This window comes from Nothoprocta perdicaria, unplaced genomic scaffold (genome assembly GCF_003342845.1).
Source record: "Nothoprocta perdicaria isolate Ctin4 unplaced genomic scaffold, notPer1 scaffold_34, whole genome shotgun sequence".
Classification (NCBI taxonomy): Eukaryota; Metazoa; Chordata; class Aves; order Tinamiformes; family Tinamidae; genus Nothoprocta; species Nothoprocta perdicaria.
The window spans coordinates 676646-699021 of NW_020455577.1; the positions used below are offsets into that span (position 1 = coordinate 676646).

The 22376-nt window shown below is 43.1% G+C and overlaps 1 protein-coding gene across 1 annotated transcript in view; it reads left to right on the forward strand.

The window, feature by feature from the left end:
- Positions 1-21686, forward strand: part of DNM3 (dynamin 3) — a 149620-nt gene extending 127934 nt beyond the window's left edge. The window contains exons 20-23 of the mRNA XM_026043831.1: positions 812-976; positions 5738-5964; positions 6721-6957; positions 18503-21686. Coding sequence (XP_025899616.1) covers positions 812-976; positions 5738-5964; positions 6721-6957; positions 18503-18572 — 699 coding nt within the window. The 3' untranslated portion in view covers positions 18573-21686. The remainder of the gene's footprint in view (positions 1-811; positions 977-5737; positions 5965-6720; positions 6958-18502) is intronic.
- Positions 21687-22376: the final 690 nt, after the last annotated feature.

A 22376-nucleotide genomic window follows, 5' to 3' on the forward strand; every position in this document is an offset into this window, starting at 1 on the left:
TTTCCTTTCCTTTCCTTTCCTTTCCTTCTTCTTTTTTTTTTTTGTCAAAATAATTTTTTTCCTGTGTTACGTTTTCTTGTTTTTAAACCCTCTAGACTGAAGTAAGATTATGTATCTTTTAGCTTCCTGTTAAAGCATGTGGTATTTTATATAACGAGGTCAGCTGTTTACATACAAATAAGCTATTTCAGTCCAAAGAGAGATCTCTGATGTGTAAACCAGCCTGTGCTATGCTGAAGCTTTGGTACACTGGAACCAAAGGAGTTATGTCATGTCACAACTCCTTTGTTTATAGAGGTGCTATTCATATCTTATAAGTTTGGGATTGAACTGTGGAATTTGTCACAACTGAATCAGCCTAAAGTAACAAAGAKGCTTTTTAATCATAGGAGGGTCAAATTCAAAATCCAGCTTTACAGGACTGCTCAGGGCTTGTATGAGTGTCAGGCTCACTGAATCTCAGGGGTCAAGGATTTGCACCAAGTGATGTGAAATAATTTCTTGGGCTTTTTTTTACCTTCACCTCCACATCCCAACACTTCCTTTGATATAAAATTCCAAGTTTGTGCAGAARTATATAATGTACTCTGTGAAAATATACATCTTATATTACAGCAATCTCGAAACGCTGAGGTTTTGTGATGCTGAGCACTAATGTTAAACAGGCCGGTACTTCATATTTTAACCTCCAGACGTTCTCTGTGTGAATTATGTTGCTGGGTGACTGCAATGTTAGTCCACATTGATTCCCAATTGGTTTCCATTTTCAGCCTTCTGAAAGATTTGACTTTACATTTATGCTTCTCCGTAGACAGAAAACGAAGAGAATGACCAAGCAGACAACTTTTCAATGGACCCCCAGCTGGAGAGACAGGTGGAGACAATTCGCAATCTTGTGGACTCCTACATGTCTATCATCAACAAGTGTATCCGAGACTTGATACCGAAAACAATCATGCACCTTATGATCAATAACGTAAGTAGCAAGGTTCAACGTTAGCTTTCCATATCTGCCACATCTTYGGCCTTTATAGAAATACACCTCTTGAATGTAGCTGTTGAACATAGCAAAGAGGTGGAGGCGCCTAAAATTTTGCACTCTAAAACGAAATATTCCCATCTTCTGTAGCAGTACTAACAAAATTCTGCAGCTTTCTGAAAGGCTGGGGGCAGTGTTTCATGTGCTTACTTGAGAATGCTACATTACTTTTAGTATAAGATTGAATTGGCTTCTTTATCATTGTGTAAAATATGTAATTTAAAGGTAAAATCCTTTTCTGTCTGTTTTTAATGTCATGGGACAAGCTGGAGTTGGGAGCTCCATTTGGGCAGTTTGTGTGAGCAGCAGAGCCGAGTTGTGAATCYGTGGTGGGTGCTTGAGCGGCTCTTTCGTTTGTATTTCTTTATATTTGCAGATTATCTCTTTTTTAAGGAATAACTCTACAATCCTTGAGCACAGTTATTTAGATAAGCAGGTGTAGTCGTCTGATTTATTCCGTGTGTGCTGCTTTGATCTGAAGGCTGTTTGATTAAGGGAATAACTTCGTGATATCGTTGTTTTTCCACTGGACTAGGATCTCAACCTTCACTTCCTGGCGGAGTTCTGAGCAGATCTTGTTGAACTAAGCTTGCTTTCACTGCCATATAAATTAATTATAGAAAGCACAGTTTCTGTTAGTTATGGATAGCATAATTGTTAAGGCATCAAACAAATCAGAATACAATACAGAAAAAAGCAAATCTGTTCAAAAAATGTCATTTATTTTTGACTCAGCCCCCTCTAGCTTTGGTCTGATCGATCTCACTTAACCCTGTGAAATTTGTGTTATAATGAAGAGTTTAAGGTGGTAGGATAAGAAATTTCAGTAGGATTTCCTCGTCCATACAATATGAGCAAAGTTTTCACACCAAGTGAAATATATATGTATATTTAAGGAAGTCAGACTCCAGATTATGCTGTAGTCATGGGTGAGTTTTTGCAAAAGACCCTGGGACTGATGGAAATACCTTCCTTTCACTGCCATCAGCAGAGTTTTTTAATTCATGCAGTGGTCACGTTCCCTCTGCACTTTCCAGATCAAAGCTGGCAGCTTCCTGCTTAGACTCTGCACAACTTCAGTGCCTTTTCAATGGGCTGTTTTTCAGCTCCCATTTTGTAAAATGCCGCRTTCGGTGGGCAGTTCCTTTGGAAAGTTTACATTAAATTTTCTGCCACTCACCTCCTCATATGGAAGAGTTTAAGGGTCCCCGAAGTGCGTGCCTTACTCAGAAATAAAATACTGTAATGTTTTGTGCTTTCACTCCCATCAGCTGTTCCACGAGGGAAGCCTGCCACGCTGGGTGACAGTGGCACCCAGTAACAACACCCTTTTAACATGATCTTCCCTTCCGAGCCTGTGCTTGGGCTTGCTGGCATTAACTAAGACCTATAGCACAAGTCTGGCGTGGAAATTTGTGCCAATGAATCCCAGCTTTTTAAAAGACTGTTAAGAATGAGACTGAAACTTTTATGTGCTTCAGTCTGTGCAGCATGGGCAGTATGATACCATGCTAAAAAACAGTAAGGAAGATAGGAATTTTTAAAAAAATCAATGCTATTTAAAGGAAATAAAGCTTTGATTAAGCTTTATTGMTGAGCTGAGCAAAAAGGTTCTGTAAACACTTGGAAAGCAGTGGAGCTCTGAGGGAAGGTGGGTCCTCTTAAACAGTGCATGAGCTGGAGTCTTCACTCCATCACCAGGAGTTAAATGAAAGAGACCCCCCACCTTTAATGATCACGTTGGGTTCTTTCTGTTGCCCCATCACGTTGCCTCCAAAACAAATTGATCCCCGGGGGGTTGTTTCCATGGCAATTTTAACCTCCCTGGACTCCTGGAGCTTCCTTTCAGCTTTGTGGGCCTCTAAATGAGCACTTGCAATTCAGAGAAAGTATCAGATTCAAACGTAGCRTACCGAAGATAATTAGATGCTGTCTCTAAAGCTTGTGTTGAGGCCTAAGCTTGGATTGTTGTGTTCCAAACGCATCCCATGTTCTTCCCTTAGGGTGAATGTTGATTACCTTAAAGAAAATATATTTACCACAAAGAACTGCATTGAGTTACGGCTGGAAATTCAAACAGGCACAAACAAAACGCACATTTCAGAATTTGTTTTTCATGGWGCCTGGATGCCACAGATTATACAAGAGGGGTGGTCTCACAATAGATGAAGTATCTCCATAGGTGAAGGTGATTGATATTCACAGAGTCACAGAAAGGTTGGGGTTGGAAGGGACCTCTAGAGATCATCCAGTCCAACTCCCCTGCTCCAGCAGGGACACCCAGAGCGCGGGGCACAGGGTGGCATCCAGGTGGATTTGGAAGATCTCCAGAGAAGGAGACTCCACAGCCTCTCTGAGCAGCCTGTTCCAGGGCTGTCACCCTCACAGTCAAGAAGTTCTTCCTCATATGGAGATGGAACTGCCTGTGTTTCAATTTGTACCCATTACCCTTTGATCACTGGCCACCACCAAGAAGAGTTTGGCTCATCCTCTTTACATTCTCCCCTCACATATTTGTACATATTGATAAAATCCCCCCTCAGTCTTCTCTTCTCTTGGCTCAACAGGCCTAGCTCGCTTAGTCTTTGCTCATAAGATACTAATCTCATCAGGAAAACAACGAAGTCATTAATAGCAAAAAGATTAATAGCAAATGGACAATCAAGGAATTAATTGTCCTTGCATGTGAGCCATTGGTGTCTGTAGTAGCCAGTCCCACTAGATCAACTGGASCGATGGCTGAAGCTTCCTTGCAAGCACTTTTCTCCCTGTTTTGGAGTGACAGGGCRGTCTGAGTATTGCCATATAGAACATGTGCTGTTGTTCAGCTCTGACTGCAGACCCGTATCCCTGAATTAACACATTTGAAACCATTCCTGTGATCTGCTTTCTTTTTTCTAGAAAAGAGCAAGGCACAARTAAGTGTCATTTTCCTTTTCATTTCCAGTCAGGAGAAAACAGTTGTTGTGGAGGATCTAGCACAATCTAGTAAGGCGCATCTGTCTGTAGAAGGAAGGAGATTGACTGAACGATTGTCCTTAACGTAGAAGTCATCTCCTTCCAGAAGAGTTTAGGGAGTTACTTGTGTCTTGTGCTAGTGGCAGGCCAGGATCTCATGATAATTGTCACAGGCTGATTTTTTCAAACAGATACTTGTGGTTTAACAATTCTTTTACAATCGTCTCTGGCCTTAATTTAATTTCAGGACTACTWCTTCTTCTTTTTCTGAAGTGTTGCCATTAAAATGCTCACTTCATCAAGTTGAATGTGATGCTGTTTAACTGTGATATCTGTTTTTAATGTGGAGTTTTTGGCAATCATAAGGCAAGTAGTGTATTCTGGCTCTTGATCAGTACCATCTACTGGAAAACAGCATGAGACTCATGGGAAATTTTTGCAGGCTTTGCTAAGAATTTGTCTATGTCCCATCATACGTGAACGGGAAATGACAGCAGAGCATAGTCAATATGGGTCTGTTCCCCTGAAAGGTCCTTCCTTGGCCTCCTTCTCAATGCTAGGTGACAGTGAAGGGTCCCATGCCCGTGCAGTTTGTTTGTCCCTACTGATGTTGCCTGACCACATATGTTGTCTAACTGTCAGGTTTAAAATCCATTTAGTTAAACTAGCRCAGCCCTCCTTGCAAACGCAGCTCAGGTTTATGTAACCAGAATCCTGGGAATGTATTATCGTTAGCATCTCCAGCTCAAATAAGCTTCATAGAGCAAAAAGCCAGATGAGAAATAGATCAGAAAAACAACAWAAGTCTCAAAGGCAAGGTCTTAGTAGGTCACCATTTGGGCTGTTTACCACAGTCTTAYTTATTAGAGTGCCTCTAGCTTTTTACCTCTCTTAATCTGGCCTGGCTTTCTATGACCAGCGTTTTGAGCATTTATCTTCTGTTGAGAGTTTTCAGCTGGATTAGTCCATGATCTAGCCTAATASAAAGCTGCAGGGCTGCTGAAATTGCCATAAACAAGGCAGTAGGAAGATGCAGCTGAAGTAAGAAGCAGCTGTACCTAGATGGGCTGAAACCACAGGGAGCTCCTAGAGAGACGTACGTACAGAAGTATTTCATTTCCATCCTGTCGGTTTCAAAAAACGTTAGAAAGTTTGATAAGCAAAATATGCAAATTCACCAGTACCCGCTACTTAGTTATATATTCTAATCTCAGCATTTTCACAATCAAATGTTTTCCAGTTGACTTAGCAAGGCGCAGGATAATACTGGGAGCTCCGTGTTTTTAAAAATATTCATGCCAAGTACTTAGAGATGAGGAGAAAGACTGTCACTAATGGTAACCCTGTGAGATTTCTGTACAAGACTGTGGAGAACTGAAYTGACAGCCACCAATTCAACTTCTTTTAATTAGAGAGGAAAAAATCCATGTGACGAGTATTGCCTTCTCTTTCAAGTTCATTCATTTAACCGACAACTTTCTTTTCCACTGTGGTCTACCTGGCACAAATGAACACAGTAGTTCCTTCTGAGCTCTGATTTCCTTGGGTATCTTCTATACCTTCTTCTAATGGTAATACTTCTGGAGTAGCAAATTCAATATAATTGTGTTTTGTCTTCTGATACAGTGGTTCTCCCAATGCATTTGTTCAGTATAGTATTTTCAATGGCTAGTCTAATAATAACGCTGTGGTTTTCTTCGTTGCTTTTTTTGTTTGTTWATTTTTTGAATCATGAAATAGGTAAAAGAATTTATCAATGCAGAGCTCCTCGCTCACTTATATTCTTCTGAGGACCAAAACACTCTAATGGAGGAGTCAGCTGAACAGGCGCAGAGGCGAGATGAAATGCTGCGCATGTACCAAGCTCTTAAGGAAGCTCTAGCAATCATTGGTGACATTAGCACTAGTACTGTGTCAACCCCTGCACCCCCTCCTGTCGATGATTCTTGGCTTCAGCAAGCCCGCAGGTAAGGATCTGTATGTGCATTTTGTGATGGAAATTAGGACAGGCAAGTGTTGGCATCATCGGCACTTCCTCTCAGTCAGTTTGGGAGGCTGGTCCTCCAGGTCTTTAATGACATTCATGAGGAAAATCAGAAAATTTACTGCTATATAGGTGATGTTTTGAGTTGCTTCCAGTACCTGAGAGATGAAGAACATGCAAGTAAGCTTCTTTTATTGCGTACTGCCAAGAATCTCTGAAGTAAGCTGGACTTTAAATACCACTGTTCTCCTTCTAGTCTCCCCTCTACCAGCCTTCTTTCCTAATATCATGTACTGTACTCAAGAATGTCTTTGAGGAAAGACTGGTTCTGGTTTCAATAAGCACTGACCTTCCTAGAACATGAAAAGCATTATGTTCTCCTATACTCTGCTAGCAGGAAGCCAGATCCAGAAATCCACACAACAATCCCCAAAGCAGATGAGGGCCAGCATGCCTTCTGTATGGTTCAATTTAAATGCTATTTTTTTAAAAACATTTTCCCACATATACACGCTCTCTGGATGTGTATGTAAATGCCTGTTTTTGAGAGAACCCTCCAGTGGACTTATAGCTTAGCTGGCATTTCAGTTTGCAGCTGCTTCTGTCACCAAATAGTGCTTTGTTTTGTCTGGAAAATGTTGTCACGGATATAAGAAAGTTTGTTGTTGTTGTTTTCTCTTCTATAAAACAAACAAAACTCAAAAACTTACTGAGCTCTTAATCTCTGATATTTCACTAGATCACCTCCTCCAAGTCCCTCGACTCCAAGGAGGCCAACCTTAAATAACCCCCCAACCAGACCTCTGTCCGGCCGAGGACCAGCTCCTGCGATCCCATCTCCAGGCCCTCAAGCGGGGGCTCCCCCAGTCCCATTCCGCCCAGGACCGTTGCCTCCATTTCCGAGTGGTGGTGAAGCCCTTGGAGGACCTCCCCAAGTTCCCTCTCGGCCAACTCGGGCTCCTCCCAGCGTCCCCAGGTAAGACATCCATATCTCCTGGTGCTGGGCATGGTTCTCTTCCTCTAGCGTAACGCACTGATTCTGCTCTCTGCACAGAAGTCAAGGATCATTGCTGAACAGTTTTGTAACAAAACTAAATTAAGCATTCCCTGCTGTGAGTCAAAGGTGGGGGAACCTATTTTTTGACACAAATATCACTTTCTGAAAGGGTAAAACTCTTTCAGTAAAATATATATTTGTATAATATGTACATATATATGTATATTTTTCGGACAATTGATTCAAAGCAAGTAGATTCACTCACATTAAGAACCACTGTTGTGTTGCATCCACTTGAGGGGTTCATAAAGACCAAAGTCATTCTTCTGGGGGAGAACAAAAGCAAGCCCTCATAGAATCAGTGGAACCAAGTGGTCAGTGCCTGACTTCTATTTCACAGTGCAAATAATTTACAGACGGTTGAAAACAGTCCTTGGTTGACTAATAGCGTAGGTCTAATAGCACAATAGGACTAATAGCACAAAATGGTTGGTTAAAGAGAAGCATTTTCATAATAACATTGTTTCCTTTACTTCCAAGGGCTTTGTATTTATCAGAACTTTAAAAAGTAACTTCATACAGTTTATAGTCTTTGTGTGTGGCATTAACTAGGGGTTGTTTCTGCAAAATATTTATTTTCGCCATGGTCTAATCATTCATAAATGTTTCTGATTCCAAGGGCTTCAGTAACTTCCTAAATTGAGAGAGGCATGGGTAGATTAGGCCACATTGGAAAAAAAGGCTCTCTCTATTTTTAATAAATTTACATTGAAATTAATAAAAGTTTTCCAGAAATACAGGTTAAAATAGAAGCAGAAAGAAAATGTGCACATTTTCATTTTAAAAGTAGTAATTGGAAATAAAACCATAACCTCCCTTTGGAGGGGAAACTACTAAATGCTTTCTTTTAAAGAGGTGAGATACACCAGAGCTGTTAGCAATTTAAATCTCAGGGTCAGTATTTGTAATGTAATTTCTCTTTATAATATAAAGAATCGGTGGCAGTGATGAAATGCACAATTTTGCCTCAGTGAATATCCTAGCTTGGATTAGGACCACGGAGGAGAAACACAAAGGTGCCTTTCGCTACTAAAGGCAACTAATTTATACTAAACTTCACTCTAAAAAGGTGCAGGTTGAAACCGAGTCCCCTTGCTGGGAGATTTTTGGTCAGAACTGAAGGGCAGTGGCCTCTGCTTCTCCACGGTGCCACCAGAGAAGAAAGCCAGACCCTAGGGAGGAAGATGAAGCCCAGGGCTGTGTCTGCTGTTCTAGCACAGAGACCCATCGCTCCCAGCAGCGCTCGCCTTGCCCTCCTCGCCAGCGGGCACCTCTCCTTGCTCCTGATTTTTTTTGCCCGACTCCTCCTTTCCCAAGCCTGCTTGCCAGRAGCACGTCCGACCACAGCCTTAGGGATGCCAAACTGATAGAYGGCAGGGAGATCAGACAGGGCTTTCCAGGCTTACGAAAGCCACTCGGGGAAGCAGCCTGTGAACAGCTACATTCGTGGCTGCCGCTGACGGCCGGCAAAGCAGCGGCTCATGAAGGAGCTCGGTGCTGTTACGGTGCTCTAGCTGGATATATAAAGGAGCACATGCCTGCCTGGCATTTTTGTGGAAAAAGAATGTCTGCAATACACATCTTCCGCACCGCATCTTGGTTCTCCTCTTTTTTTAGAGCTATGAAAGCCTCAGATATAAAAATCCCAGATGCTAAAGGCATGAAGGAAAGGTCTGCCTTTTTGCTGCAACTTCAGGTTTCTCCTGCTGACTTAAACTCTGCGAGAGGAAATCCCAGGGAAGGGGCTGCGGGGGGAAATCACCTGAGGGGGACAGTGGAGCAGGCTCCGGTGCCTGTTAAAAGTTGCTTTTGAGCCTTGGAATTTCTGCTCCGCTTGGTCTGGTTTTAATAACAGCCTTCGTAGCATCGAAGGAAATTGACTCAGAAAATGGGTCTGAGATATTAAAGGGAAGAAAAATAGTTGCAAGGAAGAGTTCTTGCAGAAACTTGAGCTTGCCCTGTGACTTACTTCTGGACTCTGTGCTCTGCTTTGCCTCTATTTTCTGCAGTTATTCCTTGAAGTGTCAGGATTTGGCTTATCTAGGGAAATACTGTAGCTTCCAGAGAAGAAAGATGCTTTCTTAAAGTCGTTCTAGCTTCCCAAAGAAGCTTTCTCCCGGCACTGTCACATGGAGCTGAAAATCCTGATGTGCCAAAGAAATATAAGCAATTTCTTTTTTTAATGCACTCTGCCGCAAGATAAAAAGGTCGTTTTCAGGGGAATGTTCTGAACCATCCTATTCTGATGATAAACACATTTCGTCTGGAGAATTTGCCACCTTATTACTGAGATATAGCTCCTGCCTTTAATAAAAATCCTTTTTTTTCCCCAACTTCATTAGCATTTAGTCACAGCAGTTGGGCAGAAACGGAGCTCTGCATTTTCTCACTGTTCTCGCTCACTGTACAGGGAAAGGAAAAGGGTTAGGGGAGCAGGAAACAATTTCTTCCTTGCTTCGCTCTGATTCTCAAGCTGGTTTGGGTTATGTGCGCTGAATATTTCTGTAAGGAAACAGAAACTATTTGCATGATACATGCCTCTTTTAATTAATCCCACTTGAGGTGGGTGGATCTCTCCCAGCAAAGCCTGCGAGTAAAGGCCCCTGGCTTTGTTGAGGGCTTGATGCCAAAGCATATATGATTTGTGCAATATCCCCCACTGCCAGAATTTAGCCCATTCCCCCCTCTCTTGAAAGGCTGCAGTAGTATTTTAAAAGAAAATGCAGCTGTGCGCTCGCTTTGGTAAGGTAGCTTTGAGCAGAGCTTGAAGCTCTGCAGCTTGCAGTATTTGCCTGTATTTGCCTTCCTGTTTGCAAAGCCTGATCTTGATCAAGTTTAGCTCTACTGTAGATGCTTTGATTTATGACGTTTAAATGCCCTGAATGGGAATCTCGGCCTTGCCACAAGAGAACAATGGGATTGGAGCTGTTTTTCTGCTGGCAGCAGGGCCCGTGGTGGTGGTGGGAGCTGCTCTCTCCGTGAGGCCTCTCTTCATGAGGGCTTCCCCAAGGAAGGGCTGCAGGCCATTCCTCACTTTGCTGTTAAAAAAAATACACAATCCCACTAGAGGTGGACCCCTAGGACCTGGTTGAACATAGGTTTTGGAGAGCTGCCTTCAAACAGACAGGAAGAGGAACACTTCTGAGCACACGTGTTCCTGCTGAAGCCTGCTGATGCGTGGTCCCTGCAGACCGAGGTGGTTCTTCAAACGCGAAGCAAACAGGGCAGAGAGCACACATGCTGTATTGGTGGCAAACTGCCCCAAACCCGGCCTGCCACCTCTTCCAGTTGTTTCCTGCAGTTTGCTGCAACCCACGGGCAGGCAGCAGACTTTAAGTTAAAGTCTTCTGTGGTGGATTTTTAGGGATCAGAGTTCTTTGGAAGGATCTAATGGAAAGCCTCACACTGTACACCAAACAGGAGCAAAAAATTACATGTGGTCCTCTGACTACCATCTGTCCTAACACACAGGCACATGGGGCCACTGGGTTATCCTTCCTTACCCTGGGAGTCTCCTCTCTTCTGAGAGTTTGACCTTGCAGCCTTAAAAACATACTACTAGATGGAATATAATTTAATGGAATACCAATAATAGTCAAATAGCCACTGCATTGAACTCTTCAGGCAGGATGAAAAAGTACCCACTTTTAAAGCGTTTTGATGCTGTGTTCAATGACCTCTGTCTGCAAGAACAGCACTGTCCCACAGAATGACCTTCAGTAGAGGTTGTCTCCCAAAAGTATAATGAGCAATTAGGAAAGCTTCATGCGTGCAAAGAGACGAGAGTGTTCTCAGGAGAGGTTTCCAAATTGTGAAGGATTTAGAGGGAGACAAGGAAGCCATGTCATGTCTGTGGACAAAAGAGCATACAGCTGTATGGAGTGCTGTGAAGCCAGAGCCTGTTGTAGCTGAAAATATTGCTCTTCCATAGTCAGTAATGATTCCAACTCTGCCTATCCAAGTACTCAAAATTCATGAGATTTATGAGATTACAAATGATTCTTTCTGTGATTTCTGCCCTGGGGAAAGACACCTCTGTGTAATTTGTTGCCAGTCTAATTCACATTTTCTGATCAAAGGTATACACAGTACTATGTTCCTCTTGCTGCCGGCTGCTTTGAGCGGGAGATTCCATTTATTTTTTCTTATCTCTTAGAAGGGAGATCTGACTTTTTTCTTCCTCAACTCCCTCCTTTATCACTATTTTGTCATTGCCTTTCTCTGCCATTCCCTCACTGTCCCATTCTTGTCTATGCTGTTTGCATCCCCTTTCATGTTTTCCCTTCACTTATGTTCTTGCTGAAGGCATTTTTCTCCCTTCCCCATATAGTCCATATATTCTCTGCTTTCCTTCTCAGCATCTTACGTTGGTTTCTTTCCAACTTATCCCTTTCCTGGCACCTCTGTGAATCTGTCTCCTGTTCCTTACGTTTCTCCTCTTTTAATGTTTTCCATCCAGTTTTCAAACTGCAGTATCTGGCAATCTTTCTTAACAGCAGCCTGTGTCAGTGGTTGTGATGACCATTAGAAACACTAACTATTTTTACTTAGGGTAACCATACTAGCATGTGCAGAAAAGCAGTGTTGGAAAGCTTGTTATCTTAACTAGGGGCATCTGGTGGCTTCAGTCCTAGTGGAAGCAAAAAAATAAGTAGCATTCTGAATAAGGATGAGTGCTGGAGGAGTTGGCCAGAAAGCAGGTCACAGCAGGTTTTAAAAACATGTAAAATATCACAATACAGCAACTCCTGTGGTTTCATTATAATTCTGCAATGCCGACTGTAAGAGAAATTTGGAACAGCGTTTGCACAGAACGGCCTCTTCAACTGCCTAAACTGTGATGCTGAGAGGCAGGAGAGGCTTCCCTTCTGTTCCTGAGAGCTTGGCTCACTCTGTGCTTTCTTCAACCCTAGCAGTGGCATTTAGCTCACCATATGCCCTCATTTACTTCTCCCTCAGGTAACTGTCCTAAAGGCCAGATAAAGCAATATTTATTTGATGTAAATCATTCCAGTCTAGGTACTGAACCTGCCTGCACTGTATCTAATTATCACTAGCATCTCCTTTCATAAGCTAGATGCAGGCTCTCCACTTAACTTCTTCAGTGGTGCAGGGGTTTTCTAATGGGTTGTGACCTTCAATGCCCTACAACAACTGAGCAAATGTTCCTCGAGTCAAATATGTGGTTTTTCTTAGGTTTAGTTTATTTATTATATCTCAAATAGTTTTGTTTTTTCTTTAATATCATTCCTTGGTTATTTTCTYCTGCCTGTTTTAAAACTTATTCTGCAAAATTTGCTCTTAAAATGAGGTGAACTAGGAGAGATCCATTTTACTGGAAATGTTTCAAGTACTTTCCCAATTCAGCAAAATGGGTCTGTCTGGAAAATGCCTCCTCATTGCTTTCTCAGTGTAGACCAACCATACTCGTCAGGAAGGGTATGTAGAAATGATGCAGGAAAGAGGAATAGAGCAAAGAAGGAATCCGAGGAGAGTCCTAAGAAGTGATTCTGGGATAAAGCTCCTGCTGGGAGCGCAGTCCCCAAGCGCAGTTGCAGCTCGCTTTGGGAGGGTCAGCTGGTGAGCTGGATGAGTGACTAATTTATTCTGCTAGGTATTTCCAGCAAAAGCTTTTTTTGCCTTCTTAGCTTTTTCTCTTTCAATATACTATTTGTAAAAGGAAGTGGGTTTTATTTTTAGCAACTCTGAACTTGAAAAAGGAAAGTGGAGTCGAACAATAGCAAGTGTTGTTTGCCAGAAATACAGACAGGAACCAAAGTTTTGTCTCTAATATTTATTTAATCTCATAACAGAGYAGCTAAATAACAGTTGCCATAAAGGCCATGCAGGGCAAGCTCAAGGGTGTCTAGCAGGAACTTTCTTACCATGTTTGGAAGAATGGACAGATTAGCAGGGCGTTTCTAGCCTTCCTTACGTTAGAAGAGAAAATACAAGATAGTCAACAGAAAAGAGTGATAGTATAAGCCTTCTGAATCCACAGGTAGCTTGAAAACTGTCCTGTCCCCTGCAAACTGTGCTGGATCATTAATGAAATGAATGGCACTCAATGATCACATTAATAACTGGCAGTGATAATCATGTTAGTGTGTTATCATGGACAAGAATAGGCTCAATTCCAGCTGGAGGTGACAAGCAGGATATTTGCTTCCTTCCTTGCGCCAAGGTAAATAAAGAGGAGAGAGACAAAAAGGTGGAGGGACATGAAAGAAAAAGGAAAGGTGAGTAAGGAGGAGGAACAGAATGGGCAGAAGTAGAGGCAATCTTTAAAGACAGGGTACACATGATTCTCACTGACACTGGACACTTGAACAGAGAACAGTACATGAGGCTCCAGCTACTATTCCAAGATAGCTCCTCCTGCTGATTTGATGGCTGTCCAGTTGACATCATCTGTTGTGGGCAGAGGAAGGAAGAGCGCTCTTGAGAACGAATGTGCTCAGCGCTCCCAGGCCTCTTCCTCCAAGCAGAGTTTTGATCTTCCCAGCCATCCTGATTGAGGCTTTCTGTGGGGTTGTGACTGTCCCCCACTAATGTGGTGCACACTTACTTAGTTGACATGTTCTTAGCTGAAGGGCAAACAAGAACAAGCAATTTGTTAAGAATAATAGTCTTTCTTGGTTGTTCTGTTCAATTAATTTCATTGTTTATTTGAGCTGAGTTTTCCCTATGACATTATAATTCCCTAAAATGTCTAACTCCAAAATGCAGCACCCACATAAACAAATATAGCTGTGTTTCTTTGCGATAGATGTTAATTTATGATGCTTATATAGAAAACCCATCTTAAATTGCAAAGAAATTAGTATAGTGAAGCCTATTTTGCATCCCAGGAAGAAGACAACTCATATTACAAATACACAGTAAGTTAAATGAGTAGAGCATCAATAATCCAAATGCTTTGAAACAATGTTAGTATTAATGTTGATATACATTGCTGCAGTGTAGCCGTGACTAGTAGAAGGACACATTCTTTGGGCTCAATATTAATGATTTTTTCTTTCATGGAAAAGGGATAATTATGCACGAGGAWAAACTGAATGATCTGGCAGTACAATCACATTGTGCACTTGTGGAGCTTCATATATATGTGTTCAGCTGGAGAGCTGCTTTAGAACTGACATTTGTCCTCAGACAGAGTGTTCTGCTTCTTAGGCCATCTGTTCCCTACTTGCCTTACAATAGCAATTCTCTAGACATGCTTACTAGGAACATTTCATGTTTGACAAAATGGCATTTTCCAGCACAGAAACAAATCAGAGAAATTTCTACACCCTTGAACTATTTTATGTTGGGATAAGGGACAATGTCAGATATATGCCCCCCATTACTTTTTCCTTTCATGACCATTTCTTGTTTCTCCCATAATCTCCTCCTCTTGCTTTGTCCATGAGTCCTCCTTTATTCCTCTTAACTCTCATCTTCCTTTTTCTGCTTTTCCTGTTTTCATGCGTCACTGGCATCAAATCCCTTTCTTCTTCATTTTGTCACTTCTTCTCAAGATTCTGAGTTGTCCTGGAGACTCTGCAGTTGCTGYGCTTCATCTGCTCTAATCGAGAGCTTCTAAGGACAGGTCGTAGGTTGACTACCTCATCAGAGCTACAAGCAATGACTCACTTTTGTTCTTTGACCATCATGGTTTATAGTGGTTYGGCTCCTGGTTTGGATTTTCTGCTAAATCCGGAAGCTGATGGAAGGCAAGAGGAACCATATACAAGTTACAGAGGTTGATATAAGAATCTGGAAAAGCAGAGAATTTGTTGTGCAGGTCTCTTAGGATTTTATTTAAACAACAAAACATGTATAAAACATCAAATGAGTCAAGGCATTACAATAGTCCCAAGGATATGCCTAGGATATTGGTTACTTATTCTCTGTAACTAAATCACCTGAATGAGAAATTATATTTATTCCTTACCTAAAGAAAACAAGTTACTCTTGAATCCCTATGCCTCACATCCAGATTTTTATTTTCACCTAAAATAAAATTTGCCTGCACTCAGGTTTAAAACGACTTAGAGATTTTGCTTAAATATTTTCTTGTTAAATTCCGCAAAGACAATGTCAAATATCAGGGGACTCTGAGAGGGCTGCATTGTAGGAAAACCAAAGTCATGTAAAAAAAAAGGGAGAATAATGGACTTTTGTTTACAACTTCAAATGTGCAGGAATGTATCATAAAATATGGTTATGTGCATGCCTTCTGCAAGTGATCTCTGGTGGTCACCAGCAAACAAGAATGTAAAAYGTAAGTGGAAATGAAAGCCTTTTATTTAGAAATCTGTTAGCTGCACTCTGAAAAGAGAAGCCATCTTCTTAAAGCTGGGCCTCCCATGGTAATTACAGCTGTGCTTTACTGAGAGTGTATTTTGTGGACGCTGCATGTGGAGTGATAGCACTTCTCAAAAAGCAAAAGCTTGAAGAGCTCCCATATGTTTCCGATTGAATTTTAAGTCTAGACTTGCTTTATTTAGTTTCTTTGCTCAGAGTTTGCCTAGCTACGTTTTTTAGGAGTTTTCTTAAAACTGAAAAAAAAAAAAMAAAAAAAAAAACAGGGTGTGCTGCTTAGGTTAAAAATAAATGTAAACCTTTTCCTTTTTAAAACGGATTTTGGTGGGGGGAAGGAGTTACCCTGCGCTCAAAACCCCACTGAGTTCTTCAAAGGAGGAGCCTCTGCAGCAACATCAGGGAGTTATTAAATACATACTTAGTCCACAATTTTCATTGGTAAATTCTTTATGTCTGCTTAATGTGTGCTAGTTAGAAGAACTGATTCTTTCTGCAGACTCGTTTACTCAACCCTGGGGACCTATGATCCCCTGCCCCTTTAGCACTAGCTTTTGCAAACACTGTTTCTCCTTTTTTTTTTACAAAAAAATGCGCTCAGCAGACCGTTAAAGGGGCCAGGCTGCAGGACGCRGCCCCCAAAACTTGGAAACGCAGTTGTTTGAGACAATAACCAAATAGGAATTACTGCAGAAATGGCATTTTTATAAGCAGGAGCTTTCTATGAATCTGGAGCGGCCTTTTGCAGCCTGGGACTCGCTAAGGCCCCGCGCCCCCTCCCAGGCGCAGGGAATCGCAGCCCGATAAAGCAGGCAACCGCGGTCCCCGCTGTCTCTGCCGGTATCATCTCTTGGCCGCAGACTAAACATTTACTTGGGCTGAGTCCCATATTTCCCGCCCGCCACGCAGCGAGTGCGGCGCGCAGCGCTGGGGGAGGTTGTTTTTCTCCTCGCGCCATGTCCCGCCGCGGCCTGGGGCTCCCCCTGCCGCTCCGGCTCTCCGGGTGGCCGCCATTCCAGGGGCTGGCGAGCGCCTTTACGTAACCTTCGTGGCGCTTCCCCGGCTCGCCTTGCTTCGGAAGGGGAAGAGAAAAGAAATAAAGGAGGAGCTGGCCTCTCTTCCTGACCCGTCTTGCTGTATTTACTGTCGTGTGGAGCTACGACCTTCCCACGAGGCGCTTAGCGGAGGGCCTAGAGCTCCGCTAAGAGCCCATCTCTCACGTGCCTTCATTTCCCAAATGTGAGGCAGGAAGGATGAGGCCAGGCAGGCTGTGTTTGTGGTGACCAGATCCAGGTCACCTCAGGACCAGCTAGAGGGTTTGATCTGGGAATCGGTGCGAGCTTTGCTTTGGGTTACCTGGTGCCTGGCATCCTGCCCCTCTGGTTGGGGTGCCCAGAGCCGTATGTGAACAACAGAGTCCAAATCCATTTGGACTCGTTCTCCCAAGGGGAAAAAAAGAAGTTAAGAAGGCAGCGGGTTGCATCGCCGTGGCCYTTCTAGCAGGGCCCAGCTGCCCCTCCTGTGGGCAGCACGGCTGTGGTGGTGGCACTGCCACCCAGTCCTCGCTGGCCATTTGACTAAGTTATATTGTTTGAAGCCATCGCGCTGCATTCAACCCTGGTCTTAAAATACAAGGCGGGACTTGGATCTTCTCAATCCGRTATGAAGACAGCTGTATGCATTTTCCCTTGTTTGTAAATTGTACACACATGCTGTTTGCAGTGAGCACCAAACAATGCAATGTGAGGCATTTTGACAGAGGCATAATTCAGTGTAACCCAGCAGAAATGCAGAGCCTTAGAAGTGGTCCTTTATGAAACTGCAAATTTTGGAAATGGGGCCAGAAGACCTACACTGGAGCAGCACAAGAAACAATAGTTAACACAGCGACATTTTTCCTGTAAGAAAAATACACCAGGAAGAAATTAGAATTCACTCTTTTGTTTTTTTTTTTAAGCTTGTTGCTTTACATGAACACTTTGGTTGGCATGCTTTGTATTTGTGGCATAGTAGGGATTAAAATTCCCATTTCTTCACCAAAGGAGAATATTGATGTACAAGATACTTGTGGCACCAAACAAGCTTTTTTTTTTTTCCTTCAAGTATAAATTTGCCTCATACATTATGTTCTGGTTCMAAGAAGATTTGCACATTGTGAAGTATCTAAAGGCAGGAGAGGAACATTCAGTGCAGGCTTTGCTCAGTTTGTGGTAGCCCAGGTGGAAGGGAGTATTTACAATGTAATCCTTCTAACTACACTGCCTGGGTTATCYCTGCCCAGCATTGAAGCAGTCCATGCAGGAGTACCCAAAATACATGCAAAAAATGTAGGGGACAGGCGGGCAGCAAGCAGAGGAAATCTGTGAGGAAATCGAACGCAGGTGGCCTGTCATCCTTGGGCAAAGAGGGGATGTGAGGTGTGGACTCAGCTTGGGCTGCACCGGGAATATGCTTAAGCAGCTRCTGTCTAATTCGTGTGCTGATGCAGCTCAAATGGAAATGGAGGGTTTTGCAGGGCACAGGAGCCGAGGCTGAACCAGCCGTTCGAAAGAAGGGGTAAGGTCCCCTGAGCCCTCCCAAGGAACCTGGGATTGTCTTGACAGTTACTGACGTTGCAAGATGAACRTGTTAGTGGATAAATCCAGAATCACATCAGCTGGCGTTTTGAAAAGTGGTCATTGCTATTTGGCACAAATGCATTCATGTGGCACAGGTCCTGTTGGACCAACTGTTGCAAGAAATGGCAGGTTTTCTGCTGCGGCTAAAAGCACCTGAAGTTGCTCCAGGCTGTCTCCCAGATTCCCAATGGGTTCTCTCTAAGACTCTAAGGCCCCTCTATGGCTGCCCAGGTCGAGAGTGACACTGGGGAAAATGGGAATAATGACCATCCACTGATTATTTTTATGGCACAAAAGATAATGGTGTTCACAGAATAYGCAGACTTGACCAAAAGGAACAGCTTTCTGGTACATGATAAGTAAGGTAAAAGTTGCAGAAATCTTTTACCTTCTTCCATGTTGTGGATGCTTAGGACCTACACATTTTAGTGTAAATGAACATAAGAATATAATGTTTAGGTGCATGTGCATGTTCACATAGTTGTAGCTAAAGGTCCATTCTCGGTGTTGCTGCTTAATGTTTCTTCTTTCTTTCTCTCCAGTCGAAGACCACCCCCTTCACCTACTCGGCCCACTGTAATCCGTCCATTAGATTCGTCCCTATTAGACTAAACGAAGTTTCTGGCATGCCATTCGTTGTTAACCCAATCTGTGGAAGCAAATTGCTTGATAACTGTTGCAATAACCAATGTATAGTGGCATGTATGGACATCTATAGGCAAGTAACCAGTTTTACTGATATTCTCTCTGTCCATTCTGCATTGCTTGTGGGTCTTACATGTTTAGGAAGCTCTGTGCTGCCTTGACTCTTCCTTGTGCCGTAGCTGACGCTAACTTACTGACAGACGTGTTCACCCAGGCAGCTGTGCTCACAATCCTATCCAAACGAACGATTGCGTTCGTGTGTGTGTGCACGTGTTGTCTGAGTCTGCTGCTCTTTTTGTGTCTGAATGGCTCCTTGCTTTTATATGTAATTTTTAGATCTGTAAGGCATATCACCTGAAGTTTTCTGTCATTTGGAATTAGAGGGTTCTGCCTGTTTTCTTCTTTAATGGCTAAACCAGGCTGAGAAAAGCAGTGTTGTTGTTCATGCAAATTCCTGGCTGGCCGAACACTTCCATGTCCCTCTTGCAAGCCTCCTGGATGGTTGCTTTTCCCGTAGTTCTTCTCATCAGAAACCTAGTTTATAAAGAATGTCATTAAACAAGAAGGGTGTGTTTGGTACAATCCATGTTTTACAAAATTCTTCTTTCCACATTGGTGACTGACATCCAGAGTTGGCTGGGGGATCAGCAAGGACCGGCTTGCAGTACCCTGGCTTGCACTAGCTCTGCCAAAGGGCAAACGTGGAAGGGCCAGCAGGTAACTTGGAAGCCTCAGAGCGGAGCTGCTGCAGCCTGCAGCAGCCTGTGACAAATACATCCTGCACGTGAGGAACATGCCAGGCCAGCACGTGCCAACTTGCTTTGTCCTCCAGTAGCACTTGCCCATATGAGCAACYCCCCTGAACTCATTGGAAGCACTATGTGTGTGTGGGTGAGGGTAATATGTCTAATTATGCTGCCTGGAAGGCTGAGTGCTCCATGGCCATTGTGTGAGCCAGTCAACAGGGCTACGGCCTGTGTTTGGATCCGAGCTCTCCAAGGAACCAGGTTTGCAAATTGTAGATTAGCGCATCTGAAAAAAAAAAAAACTTTATCACTTAATTTTAAACACTTAGGTTTAGTGTCATCCTTGAGGCTTAAAACTTAAATCAATAGAACTATACCAAAGACTAATTTGGCCGTGTGACTTCAGGAAATATTAATTGTTGTTACTAGAGTTTCAGTTACAGATCYCTAGGCAAAACCTTTGGTGGTTTCAAAGGCCACAAGTACAACCATCTAATAAATCAATTTATGGAGACTGCTTGTAGGGCGACAGTACRTTGTATCTCCGTGGTTAGGAAGAATCTAGTCCAAGAGCCACAACCAGTGGAGATTTTCCCTGTTAATTAGCCTCAGGCTGCTGATTAAATAACAGTTATGTTATTTACAGAAACAAATCATATTTCTGCTTACATGAGAGGTGAGCTTAGAAAAGCACCRTGATGTGTAGGTTAACTTTTAATTTCCTGTCACACAATACTTGTGACACATGCCTGGGGATCCTGGATGTCAGTATTTGAAGGGCACTGAATTTCTCAGTACATTGGCAGCTTCGTGGCCTCAGCAAGTGGCTGAAATGGCCAGTGTTTGTCTAGAGAACAGGACCAAATCTTCAAGTGCAGAAAGTCAGCTTACAAGGGAAAAAAGGGTGTAACCCCAACTGCACTGCATTGGTTTCTACTACAGAAAAAGTGAGAACATATTTTGATATTTTTCTTCTGTTTTCCACTCTGTAGTGCTCTCTTCTGTAACATACAATGCATCTGTTAGCTGCGTATAAAAACACACCTATAGTAGTCCATATTATTGCCTAGCCAGAAAACCTGTACATAGATTATCAACTAATTCCTGAGCTGGCAGCTGTCTTCTCTCAGAAGGCCACGCTTAGCACCTATCCAGCCTCAGCCAGTGAGAGTTACCATTTTAACCCCAAATCTCCATCTTCACCCCCTCCATCCCTAAGTGCTAGAGTAAAACATCAGCTGTCCAAGGTCTCCTTTGCTCAGTGGGAAAAGGCAGCACCTCCACCAAGTGATTCAGGCTGGTGTGACTGCATAGGACACCAGCATGGGAATGCAGGTACTTAGGAGTCTCAAACACATGGCATAATTCTTGATCTGAAAATGTTTAATTTACACACTTGAGGCTCCTTAATTTACATTCCTTACGGTTTCTGTCAAGCTTAAGGAAATACATAGTTATCGCAATTCAGTGCTACCCTTCACTCAGCCCCACAAGAAATTATAATTCTCCGTGGCAGTCTTGGGTTATAAATGAAACTCTCAGGCACAGAGTCACCAGAAAGGGGAGGAAGCTGTGGGGTCTGTAGCCCCGGTGTTAGCACCATCTGGCTCTGCACTCCTGGGGCCATGGGGCACCACGTGCAGCTGCACAGCCCTTCCTTCTTCTGCACCCCATTCACATTACACCTGCACCTGGCCCTGCAACGCACCACTTCTGGGTGGATAGGCAAGTTCAGTTATGCAGCAGGAGCTTTCTGAGTTTACATGAGACTTGTATTAGCTGGACGATATGTGTAGCTACGTTTCAGGAGGGTGCTCCTGGTACTGCATTTAGATGGAGACTTGATCTCTGCTTAAGGAACAGGTTTCCTCTCATCCCATTGCAGATGACCAACGGCTGAAGAGCTCTCCTGTGCCCTAAAAACAGCTCTCAGTCTTGAATCTCAAGGGATCTTGTGTTGGAATTRAAAAGATTGTATGTTCAATGAAAAGGTGTATTGTAAATAGTTGATATGTGTTTATTTTGTTGCTGATCTTACTGCACTTTCTGAGTAAGTCTCATAAAAGGAGATATTTATTGTATTAAAAGAGACACGTTATAGGTTATGGCATTTTGTGTTAATGTGTAACATAGAAAATATTGTACTCTATATTGCTAACAGCTACACTAGACGATGTGTATACAGCATATTGAGATTACCGGCTAGCTCTGTCTGTYTTAAACTAGTCCTGAATTCAGAGCAGAGCTATTCTGCACACGCGGTGCCCTTGGCCTTCCCCRGCCTCCAGCAGGACAGCTCCGTGTGTCGCTGAACGTTACTGTGCCCCTCTTTCCTCTTGCTTTGTCTGCAGGCGAGCTGATACCGACGGCTCCTCGCGTCCCGGCAGCCCTTCGCTCTTGCTTGATATATGATTTGTGCCGTCTCGAGAGCCGCTTGTTCACTTCCCGTTTCTTTGCTTTTCCACAACGGTGTAAGCGATGTCTTCTTTTCGTAAGAAGCTAATGCCTAATTTCTTTCTGAATTTTGCTCTGTGTGTTAATGCCCTATTTCGTAACAGCCCAAACATCTGCTGTTGGCTTCATAGTCTGTAAATGGTTCCTGGTGTTGGCCTTGGAGCACAGCGAGTCATTGGTCATTACCAAGCGTTGCATCCCGCTGTAAAAATGTTATGCTGCATTTCTGAACCTGAAATAAACTGTAACTCTTGACGGGCTTTTATTATTGCTTTCTGGATACGCAGGAGCGGTCTTCACCATAGTCTCAGCGTGCTGCACTCCATCTATCTCCTTGGGCTGCAGTAAGGATTCACCAGAGAGACCCAGGTCTTAGCACTAGAGATACCACTTAAGTGTACGGGGAGATGGGAGGGAAGTGACCATGGAAAGTGTTCAGCTTGATACCCTGTTAGGGGCTTGGAAAGCTGCAGAGATGTTCTGCTGGGAAATGGGTAAGTGCTTTGTCAGGCAGTATCAGGTGTTTCTTTCACCATTGGGGAAGACGTGTTTGGGGAGATGAGGAGCTGAG